General features: G+C 41.8%; 1 protein-coding gene across 2 annotated transcripts in view; it reads right to left on the minus strand.

Annotated features, from left to right (window-relative positions):
* The window catches only part of NOL4 (nucleolar protein 4), a 382191-nt gene that overhangs the window by 103731 nt on the left and 254944 nt on the right, over positions 1-23516 (minus strand). The window contains exons 6-7 of one of the 2 annotated variants that reach the window (XM_030213991.1): positions 19395-19571; positions 18516-18707 (exon numbers count right to left, since the gene is read on the minus strand). In XM_030213991.1, the coding sequence (XP_030069851.1) occupies positions 18516-18707; positions 19395-19571 (369 nt within the window). The remainder of the gene's footprint in view (positions 1-18515; positions 18708-19394; positions 19572-23516) is intronic. The other variant, XM_030213980.1, reaches the window with a different exon arrangement.

Raw genomic sequence — 23516 nt, forward strand, 5'->3', positions numbered from 1 at the left:
GCCAGATTATTGTTATTTATATGCATATGTGTTCACATTTGTAAACAAATGACTAGAATACCAGTATTTACACATGTAATTGCTTCTTATCTTTAGGTGGCTCCTTACAGAAGTGGTTCTCAACCCAGTCCTCAGGACATAACCTAGCCAGGCGTGTCCTTCAGGATACCCATAATGAATATGCATGGGCTAGATTTATATAAAATGGAGGTAGTGCATGCAAATTTATCACACCTGACTGACTGGAGATGTCCTGAGGACTGGGTTGAGAAGCCCTTTATAGATTTACCTCCAGAGTGGTTTAGAATCAGCAATTAGATGTATTGACTGTACATACAAGAAGCGTTGCCCTCAGCATTGGAGCCAACTCTGTGGGTGCTTGAGCACCCCCAATATTGAGAAAATTCCTTGCATGTGTCCAGGGAGGGGTTATTTTCATTGGGCTTAGTACCCCCAATAATTTTGAAAAGTTGGCTCCTATGGCCCTCAGGATGCTCACTTTAGTATATGCATAATTCCAGAGGTAAGGTGCATTATACGTCTGTAATTATAAGTATAATGCCGCTGTTCTTTTTCTAAATCCACCTATACATTCTGCGCCATGCCAAACATATAAGTACTTTTGAATATTGGGCCCATTATTCTTCTGAGCTCCACTGTCGTGTGCATTCACTCTGGCTCATTAGGCTACATTTTGAAGAAACAGTAGCACATTCTGGGGGTAATTTTGTAAAGCTGCATCAAGTTTGGTAGCCCATTGGCACATGCTGAGTGCCAATTCTATAATGGGATCTTGGTGCCAAGAGTCTGTTATAGAATACTACCGCAAGCCGCCATTGGCACACCAAAAATGTAATGCACAATCAGTTACACCTACCATACATATGGTGTAACTGTTGGTGCATTAGTGTGGGAAGGGCATGAGTCACTTACATGATTCTGTAAGGTACATGCATCAATTGGCGACTCCACCGACTAGCACACCCCCTAGCATTACACACCAAATCAATTATTTGTGCTGTTATAGATTGCTACTCAGTACACTTACGATCCTAATTGCCATTTTTTTCTCAGCAGTAATGTGTGTAAGTGGTGCATAATGGTAGGCACCAGTTTATAGAAGAACTGTCTCTGTGTACAACCAGAGAGCATACTGATAATCCTGGCTTGGCTGAATATTATTCAGTGTTTATCCTTTACCTTGTATGAAAGAACAGAAACTTTGATTTTTTGCTTAAACTCTTGAGAGCAAGTAAGGCAGCCGAAACATTGCTTTGACTTGATAACATGTCAGAAATTTGCAGTGTGGCTTCAGTAAATAATGTTATGTATACTTACAATTCTTATTCCAAAATGATTGATGCAATTAATAAGTTCTCTCAATCTGCATCTAATGTATTTCTGACATAATAACCATTGTCTGTTTTTTCCATGAATATTTCAAGGCTGCGGCTACTCTGCCTTGTCATTGTTCTGGAACAGCATGGAAAGTCACCGTATTCTAGGGTCTTGTCACATTCACATGTTTTGAGAGCCAGCTGAATGAGTACTGCATTGATCCAAAACTGCTGCTGCAGAATCACTTATTGGTGTTTTGGTTAAGATCCAAGTGTATGATCAGATCTGAGTTAGCTAACAAGCCAGTAAACACCATCCTCTGCTCCTACAAGTGCGAACCTGCATAATATTGTCTTTAATATCCTGCTACCTGACCCCCATGATGGGGCCATGATGATGTTATGACCATGATCAAAGCAGGATAATTGAACTTTCCTCTTATATATACAGTTAAGGTTTTTATATTCTGTTTGTACTCATGTACACAGCCTTCTTCTCATTGTATCAGCATCGCAAAGAGAATTTAGCCTGTTTTTGTAATTATATGCCAATAAAACTCAGAAAAAGGTAGTAGTCATGGCTGGATTACATTTAAGTTTGAGATGTAGAAATATTTCTGACAAAGCTTTTAGATAATTTCAACGAATAAAATAACTTTACATGTATTTATTTATTTAACAGTTTCTATGCTGCCTACTACTAAGCGGCTCACAATAAAATATACACAATAAAATCATACACAACAAAATCAACTTACATCAATCAAAGAACAAAAAAATCATTCCCATGCTTTTACAAAGAGGTGTGTCTTCACCAATTTACGAAACTACATCATACTGTTACACAACCTTAGAGTGCCAGGTAAAGTATTCCAAACCTGTAGACCAGCCATGGAAAAACTGTCTTCCTAGTATAGGCAAGTTTCACAGAATGCAAATCTTTTGTCTTTAACAACATCGTATGTTCAGACCTCAAGGCTCTCAATGGCCGATACACAGAAATAGTTTCCTTAACATACCATGGAGCAGAGTCTGAATACAAAGCCTGATGAATCAAACATGCAATATTGTACAATACTCTAAACTGAATAGGTAACCAATGTAAAGTTCGAAGTACAGGAGAAACATGCTCAAAACAGGATATACCACCCAACAATCATGCAGCAGTGGGGAACCCAGGATAGACAGCACACTAATAACCATGAGATCTGGGGGGAGAATCATCCTAAATAATAAAACGCACCTCCAACATTCTGAAGCTGACTGCATGGCTGAGGCATTCCTGCTCTCCGTATCCATCTCCTGAATTGGCATCAAGTACTTCCGGGTTCGTCACAAGCAGAAGTGACCAACCACACGAGGTTTCTCGGCTTCAGAATGTTGGAGGTGCATTCTATTAAATAGGATTGGTCAGTTCCTTGAAGCACAGCCAGAGCTCAGCATCCTGCAGAGTAACGCTCAGACACCAGAGAGAGGGGGGGCTGACACCAGAGAGAGGGGGGGGGGCTGACACCAGAGAGAGGGAGGGCCTGACACCAGAGAGGGGGGGAGGTATCTCTGTCACACACACACACTCTCTCTCTCTCACACACACTCTCTCTCTCTCACAGTCAATGTCTTTCTGTCTCTCACTCTCACTCTCACACACTGTCTCTCACACACTCTGTCTCACACTGTATCACATTCACTCTCTATGTGTCACACAGTCACTCACACACTCTCTTGGTCTCATACACTCAAGCTCACAGAAAGTCTGTGTCTCACACACACTCTCTCTCTTGCATACACACTGTATCTGTGTGAAACACACTCTCTCTCTCTCTCTCTCTCACTGTGTCTCACATACGCACTTTCACACACTCTCATTCTCACACACACACACTCTCTCTCTCTCTCACACACACACACACACACTCACTCACACATTCACTCTCTCTCTCTCACACAGTCACTCTCACATACACTCTCTCAAACATACACACTCTGCGGAAAACCTTGCTAGTGCCCATTTCATTTGTGTCAGAAATGGGCCTTTTTTACTAGTATTAGAGATTTGTCGGGGAGAGTCCTCACCCCAACATTTCATGAATCCAGTCAGGAATTAAAAGCAGTGACTCCCACATATAGACACGTTTTCTTAAAAATTACTACATGGGTTAGTAGTATAGCAGTACTTGGTGCAGGCAGAGTCAGTTGTACTTCATGTATTTTCATTTACACAAACTTCTGAGAAGGTGTTAATGTGTGCAGGTGTATTTTAGCCACAAGTATTGCAAGTTTTGAAAAGCTATTTTATAGAAACAAATGGGTACTGCCCCAAATTGGCCTTTATAAATAAGTAAATAATTATAATATTGGCCTCATGCCACAGGCTGGTAAAAAAAAAAGGATAATGAGAAATTAACAGTTAAAAATAGAGCTGCATCCTGCAGTAAAAGTATGCATTTGATGTATCTTAGTATAAACCACTTTTTTTAAAATATATTTTTCTACAGCAATTGCCACAAGAAAGCATACACCAACCATAGGCCCTTATTTATATAGAATCTTTAGGAAAAATATATCCATACTGCCATCAGAAGACTTGAATCATATGCTGTTTTGGTGTAAAACTTATTTAAATACTAAAACTACAGGAAGCCTGACTAATCTATTTAACCTAGCCTGCAAATAGGTGGGAAAATGTGGGATACAAATGCAATAAATAAATAAACCAAGTACACAGAAGTATTGTGCTTTACCATTAAAAGAGAGTAACTTCAAATTTCACTGACAAAGCCCTATTGGGGGGAGGGGGGGACTCCTTAAGTATTCAGGAGAAGAGTTTGAAGCAAAAACATCTAAAGGAAACACCAGTAATCAACTTCTTAAGCCAGATTAATCAGCATTTAACATATCAGAGGACAACTGCACTAAATACTTGGAGTTTTTTTGCTTTAGAAAGAAATATCTAAAAGCATTTACAGATGGAAATAGTGGCATTTACATGTAAAGATTGCATGCATGTGTAAAACTGCTATTTGAGAAAACTGCTGTTTATATGTGTAGATGCACTGAGATGCAGAGATTTCAAGAGGCCACGTGTGTTTGTGTGTGTGTGTGTGTGTATTTAATCCTGTGTCACCTCTTGCACCTGTTCCAAGGCATGTGAAAATGTCAGCTAGTTCTCAATGCAAGCCTTTGGGCACACCTAGCCAGTTGGGTTTTCAGGACATCTATAGTGAATATGCAGGAGAAATTTGCATGCACTGCCTCCACTGTATGCAGATTTATCTCGTGCATATTCTGAATGCCTTACTGGCTAGGGGTGCTCTAAGGATTGGGTTGAGAACCACTCCTCTTTTACATACAACTTTGTTAAATCCAGCACATATATGTGTATGTTCCATGGCAACCGTGTATCATGCAAGATTAGTGTCTACACATGTAGTTACTGGTGCTTACAAGTTAAAGCGCAGAGTAATACTGCTCTTTTTCTAAATATGTTTTTTAAATGAAATAGCTGCTCCTGCTGTACATGCTGGCAAATACTAGTTACATAGTAACATTGTAAATGATGGCAGGTAAAAACATGAACGGTCCAACCAGTCTGCAGGGCTGCTTTTTGAAAAGTATTGAGAAATTACTCTAAATGGGGGTTTCATGCAAACTTTCCTGATACTTTTTTCAGATTCCATTCCAATGGAATTCGATACAATGAATGGAAAGAAGGTGGCAAAGGATGGCTCTCCTTATTTCCCACGAGAAGAAAAGACAGGAAATAAAATACAGATTTCACCCCACAGAAAACAGAGGGAACCACACAGGCAAAACAGATGGTGGACAAATTCAGTCCTACTCTGAGCAGGAATACATGTATTTGAGATAAAGGATTCAGGAATGAAAATAAAAAGCTGCAAATCTAGATGGAGGATTGAGCAGAGCGGGGGGAGGGGGGGAGGGGAGGGGGAGCCAGAAGTCCATTTTTTGGGACTTCCCAAAGGTGGACTGAGGGGGTCTGATATTCTCTCCTTCTACCCCCCCCCCCCCTCCACACACACAGCTAGTGCTGCTGTTGCAATAAAATATTACCTTTGCTGGCGGGGATGCCAAGTCCCGCCACCTGAACACATCTTCTGCTTGGGTCACGCCTGTACTGAAGTGAAGCACTTTGATCGCTAATGCTCAGTTCAAGGATGCTTTCTTAAGGGGCTCAAACAGAGAGCCTCCAAGTGATCGCAAGATCAGATTGAGGTGTCATTAGAGACAAATGGGGCAGAAATAAGGCCAAAGCTGGCCTGTCCCCTTTAAAAACCTAACAATGACTGGGTGAGCAGCTAATGAGGAATGCTGTAGATGGTCCCTGAAACAACGCCATCACCTGAACCTTCAGGAAACCCAGCACCAAATCCGTTCTCCAAACCTGACTGGAAAAATGACAGAATTTGATCTACTGAAGATGAGAGGGGAGAAATTCCCACATTCACACACCAACTTTCAAAGTTTCTCCAAACTCTGGTATACGCTGAAGAAGCTGATTGATTTCTTACTTCCAGACGGCTGAGGGGGAGATATGATAGAGGTCTATAAAATACTGAGTGGAGTGGAACAGTTAGATGTGAATTGCTTATTTACACTTTCCAAAAATACTAGGATTAGGGCATGGCAGTAGCAGAGCACTGAGGCCCATAGCACCAAGTTCCTTGTAATGGCTAAAGAACCTGACCACCTTGGAATTTCCTTTGGTGGCCATCAATTCCTGGTAAGGCTGCCCTAAGCAAGCTACAATGTGATGAAATGCCTTGTTGGACAACTCCCACTCCACTGGATCAGGGAGTTCCTGCTGAGGAAGTCTGCCTGCACATTCAACTCACTCACAAAGGGGTCCTTTTACTAAGCTGCAGCAAAAAATGTTGCATGTTTTGGGCACATTCTAGGCCAGTTTTTACCGCGTCTGCGAAAAGGGCTTTTTTTTAATGGGACGGGAAGAGGGCATGTAGTAAAAGTGAAACCAGTGTGTGCCTAAAACCGGCCTGAGCCCTTAATGCCACCCATTGATCTAGCGGTAAGGGCTCATGCGCTACATGTGCACTGACCGGTTGGCAAGCGCCAACTGCTGATTACTGACGGAAAGGCTGCACGTGGGAGGAAATAAATAAATCATCCAGGCGTTATGGGCACATGGCAAACCTGAAATTACCACCAGGGGGCGCAGTAGTCTGGTGGTAGTCTCATTTTGGCGCATGCTGCATGCACATAGAGCCTAATGGAACTTTGTAAAAGTGCCTCAATGTGCACTGCCTATAAGCAGAGATTCCCTCCACCCAGCACAACAGCAGGATGGCTTCCATTGCCAACTGGTGAGTTTTCATTCTCCCTTGTTTGTTGACATAAACAACTGCCATCGCACTGTCAGAGAACAATTTGACTGGGACAGACTTCAGGAAGCACACAAAGGCCTGTAGAATCAGCTGGCTCGTACTGAGATCCAGACAGTTGATTGACCACTTCTGCTCTGAAGATGACCAGAGCCCCATGCTACATGATTCTGATAATGTTCCTCCCATTCAGGCATCTGTTGTCACTACTTCCCATCGCATTATGAGCAATGGGACTCCTCTGCTGAGGTTCTGCACCAACATCCACCACTTCATTCTGCGTTTGGACTCCAAGGACCACAGGAGATGAATGTTGTAATTCTGGGAGACAGGCAACCAGTGAGAAAGACGTAACCTCTGAAGTAGGCGCATATGCTGTCATGGAGCTTAACAACTCAACATAGTCCCATGCTTGAGGCCTGCTCTGAAGAAGAAGCAGCCAAATCTATTGTAGAAGTTTCAACTGCCTGTGCTTCAGAAGGAAAGATTTTTTCCTGGACTGTGTCGAAGATCACTCCTAGATACTACAAGGACTGAGATGGAGACACAAGTGCTCTTGTCAAAACTGATCACCCATCCCAAGGACTACAGATGACAGATGACCAACATGGTCACGGAATTGCTATCTGCCAAAGATGAGGCCCAATCAGTCAATTGTTGAGGTACGGATGAACTGTGACACCTTGGTTTCTCAAGTAAGCAGCAACCACCACCATTATATTAGTGAGAGTCCTTGGGGCTGTTGCCAACTCAAAGGGCATGGCCTGGAAATGAAAATGTCTCAAAATTGCAAACCTCAGGTAATGCTGGTGAGGGGCCAAATGGGAATGTCTCCTTCAAATCCTGGATGGTGAGAATGACGGAGCGTAAGGTTTCCATTCAGAACTGCAATATTTGTAGATGATGATTCAGGTCTTTGAGGTCCAACAGTAGCCTGAAAGTGCCATCCTTCTTTGGGACAGTGAAGTAAATTGAGTACCTCCCCTGCCCTCACTCCTCTGAAGGGACAGGAATAATGGCTCCCAGAGCCAGAAAAAGTCTAAAGTTGCCTGAATCACAACTACCGTATTTTTCGGACTATAAGACGCACTTTTTCCCCCCAAATTTGGGAGGAAAATGGGGGGTGCGTCTTATAGTCCGAAGGTAGAGATTTGGCTGGCTGGCTGGCTGGCAGGCAGGCCGCCCGCCCTCCCTCCCTCCGAGTTCGGGATCGCCCTCCCCCCGGCCCTGTCACCACTTCTCCCCTTACTCACGTGATCTTCCCTGGTGGTCTAGTGACGTTGGGGCACTGCTCTCCATCCTCCTGTATGCAGCCTGACGGTCTTGGCGAGATTCAAAATGGCCCCCGAGACGTCAATTCTTGGCGGCCATTTTGAATCTCGCCGAGACCGTCAGGCAGCAATGCATACAGGAGGATGGAGAGCAGCGCGCTGGGCAGGAAAGAGGGGGCTCTTTCCTGCCCCGACGTCACTAGACCACCAGGGAAGATCGCGTAAGGGGAGAGGTGGTGACAGGGCCAGGAGGGGGGAGGAGGTAACCCTGAGGGCGATCTCGAACTTGGAGGGAGGGATTCGGACAAGACGCACCAGAGCACCTAGGTTTTAGAGGAGGGAAAAAGCAAAATTTTTTTTTCCTATTTCCCTCCTCTAAAACCTAGGTGCGTCTTATGGTCCGGTGCGTTTTATAGTCCGAAAAATACGGTACATTGTTGCCTCTTCCACAAGGGGACTGTAAGAAGAGTAGTACAACCAAACGGGTGAACTTGAGCTTGTAGCCCTCCCCGATAGAAATACAAAATAATCTTATATATTGTTACCCGTAAGGTTCAATGCGGGTAACAATATACAACAAGACTGAGCAAACATTGTGAATTAACAGAATTGTACAGAAATTATATATCTTGACTTAAATATTTCTTAAAAAGATAAGCCTTTAAACATTTTCTAAATAAAGAATAAGAGCCTATTTTACTTATAGTAATAGGAATAGAATTCCAAATGTACGTGGTTTGATAACACAGAGTAAAAGAAAAAGCCCTTTTTGAGCAATACAATTCTGGGTTAGTAAAAAAAAAGTTAAAGAGTTTCTAGAAGATCTATGAGTCTCCTTCTCCAAAGAACATACAATACAGCTTAAATAAGATGGTGCTAGGCCAACAATATTCTATATACCAGAGTACAGAATTTAAACTCTACTTGTGCCATTATTAGAAGTCACTCAGGATTTTGTAGACCTCAATTGTATCCCCCCTCAGTCATCTCTTTCCAAGCTGAAAAGGCCTAACCTCTTTAGACTTTCCTCAACAACAAAATAATTCTGTCATAACGTTGAGCAGAAAAAAATTAACCTAGCAGCAGTGTTTTGTACCATCTGCAGTCTCTTCATCAGTAGTTTAGAACCACCTACATAAAATTGATTGCAATAATCCAATTATGAGACCAGTAAACTCTGGAGCACTACTTGAAAAATTTGAGAGTTCAGAAAACATTTGATTCTGTGTAATTTTCTCATTAAATGAAAAGATTATTTAATTAGAGAAGAGATCTACAACTCTGGTGTAAGTTGACTATTGAACGATACTTCTAAAATCTCTCTATATAAAGCAGACGCGTGTTTGTTTGTTTGTCTGTGTCCAAACTCCTCCGGCCCCCGAAGAGCTACGGCCACCAAACCTGGCATGCAGACTCTACTTGCTATTGCCGATGTTATTGTGTAGTTTGAAGCGGTTCAGTTCAAGGGGTCACCCAGGGGAGGGGGAGCAATACCTCTATCCATTAAATGAATAGGCTGCAGTTTGGAAAGTTCTTTTTTGCTGTTGCTAAGCAACGAACTGATTTCTTGATGTTGCTAAGCGACAAAACAGCCCAGAGACTGGTAGAGAGAAACACGGACAGCAACTGTGCAGTTGTCCCTCTCTCATTCTCTAATGCCCTCTTTCCTAACAATTTCAGTACAAGGGAGGATCAGAGACTGGTAGAAATAGGGTAGGGAGAAAGTATTGGGGTCAGACTGGTAGGGAGAAACACCCCTTTCCCCTGCACTTCTATTGTATAATTTGCACACAAGCTCACACAAGAACAGCAGCAACATTCTGCTTCTAATTCCAGACATGTTACTGAAGTACCACAAAACCCTGAAAATGATACTTAGAGCCTATCATTCCAAATCTGGTCAACTAGGTCAGTCAATAAAAATGTGATCTTGTCTTTAACTTTCAGAAATGATCTCCTATCCATTTCTCAAGCTGTTCCATACAATTCGCAATACAACAGGAGGTATCAATGGACGTTTTATACACAGGTAACAATATACAGTGGTGGAAATAAGTATTTGATCCCTTGCTGATTTTGTAAGTTTGCCCACTGACAAAGACATGAGCAGCCCATAATTGAAGGGTAGGTTATTGGTAACAGTGAGAGATAGCACATCACAAATTAAATCCGGAAAATCACATTGTGGAAAGTATATGAATTTATTTGCATTCTGCAGAGGGAAATAAGTATTTGATCCCCCACCAACCAGTAAGAGATCTGGCCCCTACAGACCAGGTAGATGCTCCAAATCAACTCGTTACCTGCATGACAGACAGCTGTCGGCAATGGTCACCTGTATGAAAGACACCTGTCCACAGACTCAGTGAATCAGTCAGACTCTAACCTCTACAAAATGGCCAAGAGCATCCTGGAGGTTCAGGACAAATATATTCCACGTATTAGAAAAAAGGGAAAAAAGACTAAACGTCAGCCGGCGTGGCTAAACAGTAAGATAAAGGAAATCATTAGAGCCAAAAACCAATCCTTCAGAAAGTGGAGAAGAGAACCAACTGAAAGTAACAGGATAGATCATAAGGAATGCCAAGCCAAATGCAAAGCGGAGATAAGGAGGGCAAAAAAGGACTTTGAGAAGAAATTAGCGTTGGAAGCAAAAATACATAGTAAAAATTTTTTTAGATACATTAAAAGCAGGAAACCGGCCAAAGAGTCGGTTGGGCCGCTGGACGAAAATGGTGTTAAAGGGGCGATCAAGGAGGACAAAGCCGTAGCGGAGAAATTAAATGAATTCTTTGCTTCGGTCTTCACCGAGGAGGATTTGGGGGGGACACCGGTGCCGGAAAGAATATTTGAAGCGGGGGAGTCGGAGAAACTAAACAAATTCTCTGTAACCTTGGAGGATGTAATGGGTCAGTTCAGCAAGCTGAAGAGTAGTAAATCACCGGGACCTGATGGTATTCATCCCAGAGTATTAATAGAACTAAAAAAAGAACTTGCGGAGCTACTGTTAGAAATATGCAATCTGTCCCTAAAATCGAGTGTAGTACCGGAAGACTGGAGGGTAGCCAATGTTACTCCGATTTTTAAGAAGGGTTCCAGAGGAGATCCGGGAAATTATAGACCGGTGAGTCTGACGTCGGTGCCGGGCAAGATGGTGGAGGCTATTATTAAGAATAAAATTGCAGAGCATATACAAAAACATGGACTGATGAGACAAAGTCAGCACGGATTTAGTGAAGGGAAGTCTTGCCTCACCAATCTAATGCATTTTTTTGAGGGGGTAAGCAAACATGTGGACAATGGGGAGCCGGTTGATATTGTATATCTGGATTTTCAGAAGGCGTTTGACAAAGTGCCGCACGAAAGACTCCTGAAGAAATTGCAGAGTCATGGAATCGGAGGTAGGGTATTATTATGGATTAAGAACTGGTTGAAAGATAGGAAGCAGAGAGTAGGATTGCGTGGCCAGTATTCTCAGTGGAGGAGGGTAGTTAGTGGGGTCCCGCAGGGGTCTGTGCTGGGTCCGTTGCTTTTTAATGTATTTATAAATGACCTAGAGATGGGAATAACTAGTGAGGTAATTAAATTCGCCGATGACACAAAATTATTCAGGGTCGTCAAGTCGCAGGAGGAATGTGAACGATTACAGGAGGACCTTGCGAGACTGGGAGAATGGGCGTGCAAGTGGCAGATGAAGTTCAATGTTGACAAGTGCAAAGTGATGCATGTGGGTAAGAGGAACCCGAATTATAGCTACGTCTTGCAAGGTTCCGCGTTAGGAGTTACGGATCAAGAAAGGGATCTGGGTGTCGTCGTCGATGATACGCTGAAACCTTCTGCTCAGTGTGCTGCTGCGGCTAGGAAAGCGAATAGAATGTTGGGTGTTATTAGGAAGGGTATGGAGTCCAGGTGTGCGGATGTTATAATGCCGTTGTATCGCTCCATGGTGCGACCGCACCTGGAGTATTGTGTTCAGTACTGGTCTCCGTATCTCAAAAAAGATATAGTAGAATTGGAAAAGGTACAGCGAAGGGCGACGAAAATGATAGTGGGGATGGGACGACTTTCCTATGAAGAGAGGCTGAGAAGGCTAGGGCTTTTCAGCTTGGAGAAGAGACGGCTGAGGGGAGATATGATAGAAGTGTATAAAATAATGAGTGGAATGGATCGGGTGGATGTGAAGCGACTGTTCACGCTATCCAAAAATAGTAGGACTAGAGGGCATGAGTTGAAGCTACAGTGTGGTAAATTTAAAACGAATCGGAGAAAATTTTTCTTCACCCAACGTGTAATTAGACTCTGGAATTCGTTGCCGGAGAACGTGGTACGGGCGGTTAGCTTGACGGAGTTTAAAAAGGGGTTAGATAGATTCCTAAAGGACAAGTCCATAGACCGCTATTAAATGGACTTGGAAAAATTCCGCATTTTTAGGTATAACTTGTCTGGAATGTTTTTACGTTTGGGGAGCGTGCCAGGTGCCCTTGACCTGGATTGGCCACTGTCGGTGACAGGATGCTGGGCTAGATGGACCTTTGGTCTTTCCCAGTATGGCACTACTTATGTACTTATGTACTTATGAGCTGTCTAAGGATGTCAGGGACAAGATCATACACCTGCACAAGGCTGGAATGGGCTACAAAACCATCAGTAAGACGCTGGGCGAGAAGGAGACAACTGTTGGTGCCATAGTAAGAAAATGGAAGAAGTACAAAATGACTGTCAATCGACAAAGATCTGGGGCTCCACGCAAAATCTCACCTCGTGGGGTATCCTTGATCATGAGGAAGGTTAGAAATCAGCCTACAACTACAAGGGGGGAACTTGTCAATGATCTCAAGGCAGCTGGGACCACTGTCACCACGAAAACCATTGGTAACACATTACGACATAACGGATTGCAATCCTGCAGTGCCCGCAAGGTCCCCCTGCTCCGGAAGGCACATGTGACGGCCCGTCTGAAGTTTGCCAGTGAACACCTGGATGATGCCGAGAGTGATTGGGAGAAGGTGCTGTGGTCAGATGAGACAAAAATTGAGCTCTTTGGCATGAACTCAACTCGCCGTGTTTGGAGGAAGAGAAATGCTGCCTATGACCCAAAGAACACCGTCCCCACTGTCAAGCATGGAGGTGGAAATGTTATGTTTTGGGGGTGTTTCTCTGCTAAGGGCACAGGACTACTTCACCGCATCAATGGGAGAATGGATGGGGCCATGTACCGTACAATTCTGAGTGACAACCTCCTTCCCTCCGCCAGGGCCTTAAAAATGGGTCGCGGCTGGGTCTTCCAGCACGACAATGACCCAAAACATACAGCCAAGGCAACAAAGGAGTGGCTCAGGAAGAAGCACATTAGGGTCATGGAGTGGCCTAGCCAGTCACCAGACCTTAATCCCATTGAAAACTTATGGAGGGAGCTGAAGCTGCGAGTTGCCAAGCGACAGCCCAGAACTCTTAATGATTTAGAGATGATCTGCAAAGAGGAGTGGACCAAAATTCCTCCTGACATGTGTGCAAACCTCATCATCAACTACAGAAGACGTCTGACCGCTGTGCTTGCCAACAAGGGTTTTGCCACCAAGTATTAGGTCTTGTTTGCCAGAGGGATTAAATACTTATTTCCCTCTGCAGAATGCAAATAAATTCATATACTTTCCACAATGTGATTTTCCGGATTTAATTTGTGATGTGCTATCTCTCACTGTTACCAATAACCTACCCTTCAATTATGGGCTGCTCATGTCTTTGTCAGTGGGCAAACTTACAAAATCAGCAAGGGATCAAATACTTATTTCCACCACTGTAGTTACATCATCTGCATAAGTGAAAATATTATAACCAGCTAAAGAAAGCATATACTCAGAGCCTATCATTCCAAATCTGTCATGGTATGTGTAAACTAACCCACATGGAGAAATTGCCCCCTAAACAAGCTTACAATATCAAACAACCTACTTATGAAAAGGCAACAATGCAAATAGTACACCAAATTCTAGGGCATCAATATACCTCCTTTTGGGAAGCAGAACAAATCAAACTGCTACAAATCCCTTCATAGAAAATGCACAGTAGCTGAATGCTTTACCTTGGTCACACAAGCAAAATATGGGCAGATCCGCACCTAATACAGAATAAGGGACCACAAATGAGAAACAGAAGCTGCCCCCCCCCCCAAAAAAAAAAAAATCCAGACTAGTAAAAGAGAAACATAAATGCATTTCTTCCTGTACTTTGCAAAATACAGTAAAATAAACAGATATTTCCCAAACCTGGCATGTTCTAATTCATAAAGTTAAATTTTTTTATTTTCCACCTTTATTGTCTGGGCATTTTATTTTTCTGTTTAGGTGGTGCCACTCTCTCTCTCTTCCACTTTCCTGGTGTGTTTTCTCAGGGTCTCTGCCATTTCTTCTCTCTCCTCCTCTCTTTTTCCTTTTCTTTTTTTTAATAATTTTTTCGCTTTCATCTTTTTTTTTCTGCATTTCTACCTTCTCTGTTTCTGTACTCATAGCTAGGTTTTATACCTCATTCTTCTTTTCAGTCATTATCCAGCTGTCTTCTCTTTTCACCTTCAAAATAGTCCTCTTCAAATGAGTATATGTCAACTTGTTAATATATCAGACATCAAATCTTATCACTTTTTATCAATTTTGTTAATTGTACTAAAAACGGGAGGAAAAACCTCAACTGACTCCTTCTTGGTTACAAAGCTGATCATTTCTAGGAGTTCATGCAGTCATCATTGGCGGAAAAACCTCCTAAAAATTGTTATTGAATTTATATATAGCATCCAAACAAGCGTTTTACTTAGCTTTTTGAGATGTATTGACTCTTCATATCTCCATATATCTCTATTTCATGGCCAACAATGGCCAAAGTTTCACAACCTTCATCAGGGTCCATGGAACATAGGCTCACTCCACTCTGTGGCTGTTTAGCTTGGCTCCTCACAGACTTTGGTCATTGCATATTCTGATCTTCCCATTAGGCTTTCGGACCACCAGCAGTACTGATATCTACTTAGACAGCTTCTGCATCTTAACCAGAATCCCATGATCTTGTAACTTCGCTTTAACTTTCTTCTTGATAGCAACTAGCAAATTTCGTAAAGGCGTCTGAACTGGTTGTTTAGCGGAGTTTACTTCCAAGTGAACTGCCTGTCCAATCTATCATACTCAATGAAGAGATCCAGAAACTGGTCACACACCCAGCTGTTAGTACACTTAGTGTTTGCTTCAGCAGTGTTGAGGGTGAACACATGGTCAGAGTTTAGGGAGACTACCAGTGGTGTTCCTAGGGGGGCTGACACCCGGGGCGGATCGCCGATGTGCCCCGCCCCCCGGATGCAGCGCGACCCCCCGCCAGCGAAAGGACACCCCCCCGCGAAAGAACCCCTCGCCCGGGTGCACGCCGCTGGGGGGGGGGGGGGTGCCGCCGCGCGTGCCTGTCCGTCGTTCGTTCCATGCTCCCTCTGCTCCGGAACAGGATGTTCCGTGGCAGAGGGAGCATGGAACGATCGACGGACAGGCACGCGTGGCACCCCCCCCCCCAGCGGCGTGCACCCGTGGCGGACCGCTCCCCCCCTAGGAACGCCACTGGAGACTACCTGCAATCACTGACAGGCCTAGGCACCCAACAGGGGCTGTCTGTATCATCTCCTGATATTGAAATCTACTTTGTAGCTCTGATTATCTTTAGGATTCACCATGTTGGCTGTAATCATCCTGCTATTTGTAACTCCATGTTGTCAAGCATGCAAATATTAGCCTCAGGAGACCAAGGAGTATATCACAATCTGAGAGGTTCTATGGTAAGAAATGTATCATGGCCTGGAACCTTACTAGCTTGTCTACAACATATAAGCATGTGTATAACTTTTTAGGTTTCTGTTTTTACTTTCTCTTATGGTTAAGAGGATTTCTTTATCATCGTCATCAGTCATAGGTTTCTGCATGGACTGGCAAAATCTTTTTTTTTTTCATGCAGAGCTTGCAGAGTTTCTCATATATAAGTATGTGTCCTTCTTTGTCTCAAGATTGCCATTACAGTAGTTGCATATACCCTTCTAGCTGGTGTCTAGCCGCCTGAAATCCCAGTGTGCTCGTGGTTACCTGTGCTGTGAATTATGCTGGGACAGCCACTGGGCTTTTTCCTCAACGATCATGTCCCTCATGTGCTTAGAGGCAAACTTGTTCACATGGCAATTGCAATGGAATTATTCAAGGTTAGCCTTTTTATCTGGAGAAGTTTCCACCAAGTAGCATTATCCCTAATGCTGATAATAATTGTATCCTATATGATCAAGTCTTCTAGATGTCTGTACTCAAATGACTTTATTAGACACTTAACTTCTGTTAGATATGCATCAAAAGATTCATTTGTTTCCTGAAACCTATAATTCAGGAAGCAATTTTTGAAAGCATCCAGGATTTTTTTCACATCAGTTTTATCTGCATCTCTCTCGAAGGTTAGGGTCTCATACAACTCATATGCTTCTGTGCCAATGCATGCCAGGAGAAAGGCAGCGTTCTTCTTTATCAGCTGTTCCTCCAGGTCAGTTAGTTTCATAATTCTGCCACTTACTCTTGAAATGCTTAAAATGAGTAGTGCAATCCCCTGCCAAACTCAGTGGTAGCGGAATTGGAACTGATGTACAACTCTAATGTATTTCTGACACCATGGTGCTCATTTTAAAAGCACATAGACAAAGTAACATAGAGGCGTATTTTGAAAGCACTTAGACTTACAAAGTTCGATAGGTTACTTATGTAACGGCTACCATGATCAGTCACAGCATGCAGAGTTTTCAAGGCATGGGCACGTTCTGGGCAGGCCAGAAAAGTATATGTGTATTTCTGATTTCACAAAAGAAATAAAATACTTTAAAAAAATCTCAATGTCAGTATTTGCATTCTCTCCAAGACAGGTGGGCGTGCCAGATAACTGCTCGTTTACATCTGAGGTTTGTACCAGTGATGAGGGGGCAATTGTGCTTACCTCTCTGGTGTTTTAAACCACTTCAAAATGTACAAAATGAAATAATATCGATTGGTTGCCTAATTAGCTCTTTCTGGAATCCAGTTTTATAAAAATCCAACACTTACATATGATTTGTACACGTAGGTTGCAAAATCAGCCCTTCCAAGAGTGAATGTTGGCACACAGATGAACAAAACTTTGAATGCTGCTGCTCGTTTTTAGACATGTTTTATACTAAAGTGGCTGTTCTCTACTACTACTACTCTCTCACTTATATATGAATTTCCACATATCCTTATATGTATTTTCCAAAAGGCTTCATATTCAGTAGAACTTTTTGTAAAATACACAGAAAAATAGGAATGTCCCTACTTGGACACCATATTTCTCACTTGTACACCTTAGGCAAATTGGGTATCACCTCCTGCTAAACCTTCGATAAATAGATAAAGGTATCACTTCTTCTCAACAGCCGTCATTATATGCCTGGTCTGTTACAGAGATTGGCAATCATGGCCTTCACTTCACTCCTTGGTAGCCTGCAGAAGTCTCTGTTGGTGTTTCCATTTTCTTTCTATGTACTGAAGTTAGTTCATCTTAACTACCTAGTTCATTTTCTTTGAATAAGTTGCATTTTTGTAGAGTTTAGGACAAGATTCTTCTCTATAAAGTTGGAAGTATAGCACATTTTCTTTTGCACTCCTGGGCATGGGTTGTTAATGTTGGAAGTACATTAGCTGTCAACATGAACACTCAGGAAACAGCCCCTTTCAGTGCCTTAGAGCTATAGCTGGCTTGTTACACAGCAAGAAGTGTAATTTGATTTACAGATGGTAAATAAGTGACAGAGGCAAGCCTTGGGCAAATTCATTCTGCTCTGCCATAAAGCCTTCCACTAATTAAACTTAAGGGGTTGTGTTTTATCTAATTCTACAAAACAGAGCACAGTGTCACTATTGCACAAGTATTTTCAAATCACAATTTTCATGTTTGTTTTAAGAATTCTATTTTTTCTTGAAGTAGTCCAGAAAGATTTAAATTAGAACCAAGCAAAAGTTTGCTATTTTCAACTGTGTTTTAAGTTCTTTGGTAAAATTTATGGGCATACAACTGGGAATCACATAAAAATGAATTCATAGAAAAACAACAAAATAACTGTTATTTTTTTGGCTATAAAACTACATAGACAACGGACTTTGCTATTTTTCTATGGATTCATTTTAAGCGATTCTCAATTGTATTCCCATTACTTCTTTGCCTTGAATTCTATTGAATCCTAATATACTGAGAGATAGATAGCAAGAGAGAGAGAGAGAGAGAGAGAGAGAGAGAGAGAGAGAGAGAGAGATCTGTGAACATGAACTGTACTCTCCCCATAGTAGATTTTATATTCAATGAACAAAGAGTAAAATCAGGAAAGATGAAAGGGAATTAATAAAAAAACAAAACTCCGACCTGGCATTACAAAAAAAAAAAAAAAAAGAAGATACTAAAGATGAAAACAAAATAGTGTTATGGATTTAAATATGGGAATTTTGATGGAAACTAGGGCTTGGTTTTAATTCATAACTCACCATTTCAAAACCACTTCTTTTCATCCGCCTGCAGGACTTGAGGTAAGTGCGTATACGTTTTCTGGCACGTTCTTGATACTCAGGGAATTGTCGCCTGCATGAGTCAATGATAGCCTGGATCTTTTCTTTGGGCTGCTTAGAGATTGGGACCATTCGGTCTAAGTTTTCATCTACAAACAGCCTGACAAACATCTGTTGGGAAGAGGGAACAGAGGAGAAGGGGTTGGAAGAGGGCTGCTCTCTTCTCTTTCTACCTTTCTGCCTTGATTACTGATTGGAAAATATTTTTGTTTTTTTAAATACTGAAAATAAATGTTTGCAATTAGAATGCCAGGAACCCAAGGAAACAAAAGCCAGTAACTTCTTTCAGAGCTCATGTACTAAGTCGGAAAAAAGAGAAACCGGAACGGTGTTTGTTTTGTGCAGAAATAAACCACAAATAGTTGTAAAATAGAACACCCCCTAGCAGTAATTTGTGATAAAATAATTTCTCCTTTATCTTACTATGCTCCTAAAATTAAGAATGGATAGTTTTGTTACATATTTTTATATAAACTAGGGCAGAAATAATAATTATCTGGCTCAAAACACCTCTAAACATCAGGAATTTGTAGTTTCTTTACCTTCTTACTGAGAACAATAAAACTCACAAAATTCCTTCATTTTTCCCTTGTTACAAGACTGGGTCATTCTCTATCAGTTCTAAATAAAACAGTAATTTTGCAACTTGGTGGTTCAATGAGTGTTCGGTGTATAATATGCATAATTATTCTGTAAATCAAAGGAGTAAATATACCTTTAAATTGTCAGATATATCAACAAATAACACATTAGAAATCCACAGACATATAGCAAGACTCTTTCCGCTAAGCAACTTACATTAAAAGCTTTCAGACGTTCAACTTCTACTCCATCAGACTCAATTTTCTCTGCATCTTCATGCTCATCATGGTCATCCTCATCTTCATCACCACGGTTCAAGGAAAGATCTTCAGCACCTCCACCTACACTGTCATTCTTGCCAGAGTCATAGCTTGAGTAGCTATGTGCTGGGGACTGAGATTGTAAAGAAGAAAAGATTAATTTTCTCCCAAAATATGCAATGCAAAACATACCAAGAAAATATATCATACCAAAATTTACTAACTACTTTGGACTAAATTCCTACTTGAAGAGACCCTATCGAGGTTGAAAACTGAGCATTTGCAAATCACAGTAATTTGTGTTCAACTATGGTACAGTAGCAACAATATCTAAATTCAAGCAATAGGTTTAGCCAATCTTAAAGAGCTACCTTCTCTTATTGCCAAGTCACTGTTTCTATTGCCAGACAGCATGCTGTAGTATAATGTGTCTCTTAAAATGTCAACATTTTTAAAAATACAAAAGGCGAAAACAAATGTAAGCCATAATTAAATACATGGCAATAAATATCATGGGGATAAAATGAAGCTACTCGTAGCAAGTGTTCTCCGAGGACAGCAAGCCAAGTATTCTCACATCTAGGGATGTCATCCGAAGGAGCTTGGAGCAGATACTGACTAGTGAGATGATTCTAGAAATACCTAGCAGAGCCCTACCGCGTATGCGCTGATGCCTTCCTGCCTGATGCATGAGTTCCTCAGTCATGTAAAATAACTAATGAATACCACTCCAAGGGGAGGTTGGAGGTTATGTAAGAATACTTGACCTGCTGTCTTCGGAGAACATCTGCTACAGGTGAGTAACTTCATTTTCTCCGAAGACAAGCAGGCCTTCCATATTCTCACATCTGGGAATCCCTAGTTACCAGGTTCACTGAAAACAACAATGGTTGGCCTCAAAGTCAATTAACCTAAAACTATTTACATGCTAGTTGTGAAGGTGCAGTCTGGACCAAAAAGAACTGGGCTTAGGGGAGGATGGAGTTAGATTCTAGACACCAAACAAATTCTTGAGGACTGCCTGATTGAACCGGTTGTCACTTCGGGTATCCTGCTCAAGGCAGTAATGAGATTCTTTATTATTTATTGCATTTGCAATTCCGCCTAAACTAGCGCACAGAGCTAAGCAGTTTACAATAAAAAATATTAAATATCAAAGTGTTACAAGAATTAATTTATCTTGGGGGAATTGCTCCAGAGCATTCACTAATATTTATAATTTTTAAGATATATTTTGGTTATTTCTCCACCAATTATCTATTAAGATAATAATGTTCGCAATTGCAAGAATAAAAGGAATTAAGTATATTTATTGGATTACATTAACCTGCATTACCAGGTTTAAGAACATAAGTAAAGAACAGACCATATATTTAGCTTCAAAAGGAGTTTATTTATGGTACAGTTTTCAGCAATTGCAGTGAGAGGTAGTTCTTTTTAAGAGATCTTACAGAAAATCTGTGCTTTAAAAGAGCAAGGTAACAGGTTTAAACATGAATTATTAACTTACAAGTCCTTGTTACAAAGCATGCTGTGGTCCAGCTGGTTGATGAGCAGCATGAGGTAAGCACATGGTTGCAGGAGGAGGGAGATGAGCTGCAGGTCCCCAGAGCAGCAGATTTCAAAAAGAGAGCGAGCTGGGCTGCTCCCAGGCTTTTTATAATGTTCCCTGAGTCCTGGATATTGAAGTTTGCAGAGGATCTTTGGTATTGTAGTTTGCAGAGGATTCCTGGTCACATGTCCTCTGGATATCTGCTAGCAAATGGCTTTTATAGCTTGATGGCTTCACCCCAATGACTCTGTGGCTGCGGTTTCTCTTTGAGTTTTTATTATGTTGATTCACACTCAGCCAGGATCTTCAGATCAGTTCTTCAAGTGGGATGGCAGAGGAAGTTTGAAAACTCTTTGAAGCCAGTACCTTATTGTCTTTGTTAAGTGTTTGTAATTGAATAGATAGTCTTGCTACCAGAATTTTCCCAGGGAAAGGGAGGGGGAGAAATGAAATCCAGGCTAGCTGATCTCAATGAGTGTTTAAAGTTGTATTTTTATATTGGTATATATTTGTATCTGATCCAACACAATCAATAATTATGCTACATAATTCAATAATCCTGACAATTAAACTGATATCATAACAAGAGGATGAGAAAATAACTTCAATAAAAGATAGGAAAGAGGGGAAAAGTAGATAACATTTAAATATCATTCAAAAAACAAAAGAAAGGGGGAAAACAATAGGGTAATCAGAAAATAGAGGTAAAAGGGGAAACGAATGAGGGAACTAGGACTCTATTATAACCCCACCATCACAGTCCAAATGCCAGTCTGAACAATCATGTCTTTATTGCAGCTTTAAATCTGTGAAAGGAAACCTCCCTATGGATATCTAACAGAAGATTATTCCAAGAAGCAGGGGCCAAAAAGCAGAAAGCATTATGACGTGTTCATTCATATTTGACAGCTTTAGGGCCCTAAAGTACGATAAGATGGTCATATGATGTGAGTGTGTGGAAAGAATACCACATTGCAGCTTTGCAAATTTCTTCTATGGAGGCTGACCTCAAGTGGGCTACTGACGTTGCAATACTGACGTTGCTATGGCTCTAACATTTTGAGCTTTGATAAGATAGAGTAAGCCCAGCCTAGGCACATGTGATGGAAATACAAGATGCTAGACAATTAGAAATAACGCATTTGTCTATGGCTACCCCAATCTGGTTTGCGTCAAAGGAATCAAAAAGCTGGGTGGACTGTCTATATGGGCTTTAGTCTGCTCCAGATAGAAGGCTAAGGCTCACTTGCAATCTAAGGCATGCAGTAGACTTTTGCCAGGATGGGCATGTGGTTTTCGAAAAAATGTTGGCAGAATGGTTGACTGATTAAGATGGAACTCTGACACTACCTTAGGAAAAAACTTATGGTGTGTGCAGAGAACTATTCTATTGTAGTGAAACTTAGTGTAAGGTGAATCAGCTGCTAGTGCCTGAAGCTCACTAACACTGCAAGTTGAAGTGACCGCCACCAAAACCACAATTTTCCAGGTCAAATACTTCTGATGACAGGAATCAAATGGCTCAAAAGGAGCTTTCTTCAGCTGGGTGAGGACAACATTGAGATCCCATGACACAGTTGGTGGTTTGAAGAGAGGCTTTGTCAACATCAAACCTCTCACGATGCGAACAACTAGAGACTATACATAGATGGGATTATCTCCAATATGGAGATGATAAGCACTAGTTGCACTGAGATGTACCCTTACATAATAACATAGTAGATGACGGCAGAAAAAGACCTGCATGGTCCATCCAGTCTGCCCAACAAGATAAACTCATATGTGTATACCTTACCTTGATTTGTATCTGCCTTTTTCAGGGCACAGACCGTACAAGTCTGCCCAGCAGTATTTCCCGCCTCCCAACCACCAGTCCCGCCTCCCATCACCGGCTCTGGCACGGACCGTATAAGTCTGCCCTCCACTATCCTCGCCTCCCAACCACCAACCTCTCTTCCCCCACCTGCTCCGCCACCCAATTTCGGCTAAGCTTCTGAGGATCCATTCCTACTGCACAGGATTCCTTTATGCATATCCCACGCATGTTTGAATTCCGTTACCGTTTTCATCTCCATCTCCACCACCTCCCGCGGGAGGGCATTCCAAGCATCCACCACCCTCTCCGTGAAAAAATACTTCCTGACATCTTTTTTGAGTCTGCCCCCCTTCAATCTCATTTCATGTCCTCTCATTCTACCGCGTTCCCATCTCTGTAAAATTTTTTTTTGCGGATTAATACTTTTCAAGTATTTGAACGTCTGTATCATATCACCCCTGTTCCTCCTTTCCTCCAGGGTATACATGTTCAGGTCATCAAGTCTCTGTTCATACGTCTTGGAACGCAAATCCCATACCATTCTCGTAGCTTTTCTTTGCACCGCTTCCATTTTTTTAACATCCTTCGCAAGGTACGGCCTCCAAAACTGAACACAATACTCCAGGTGGGGCCTCACCAACGACTTGTACAGGGGCATCAACACTTCCTTTCTTCTGCTGATCACACCTCTCTCTATACAGCCTAGCAAC

Source organism: Microcaecilia unicolor, chromosome 1 (assembly GCF_901765095.1).
Source record: "Microcaecilia unicolor chromosome 1, aMicUni1.1, whole genome shotgun sequence".
Lineage (NCBI taxonomy): Eukaryota > Metazoa > Chordata > Amphibia > Gymnophiona > Siphonopidae > Microcaecilia > Microcaecilia unicolor.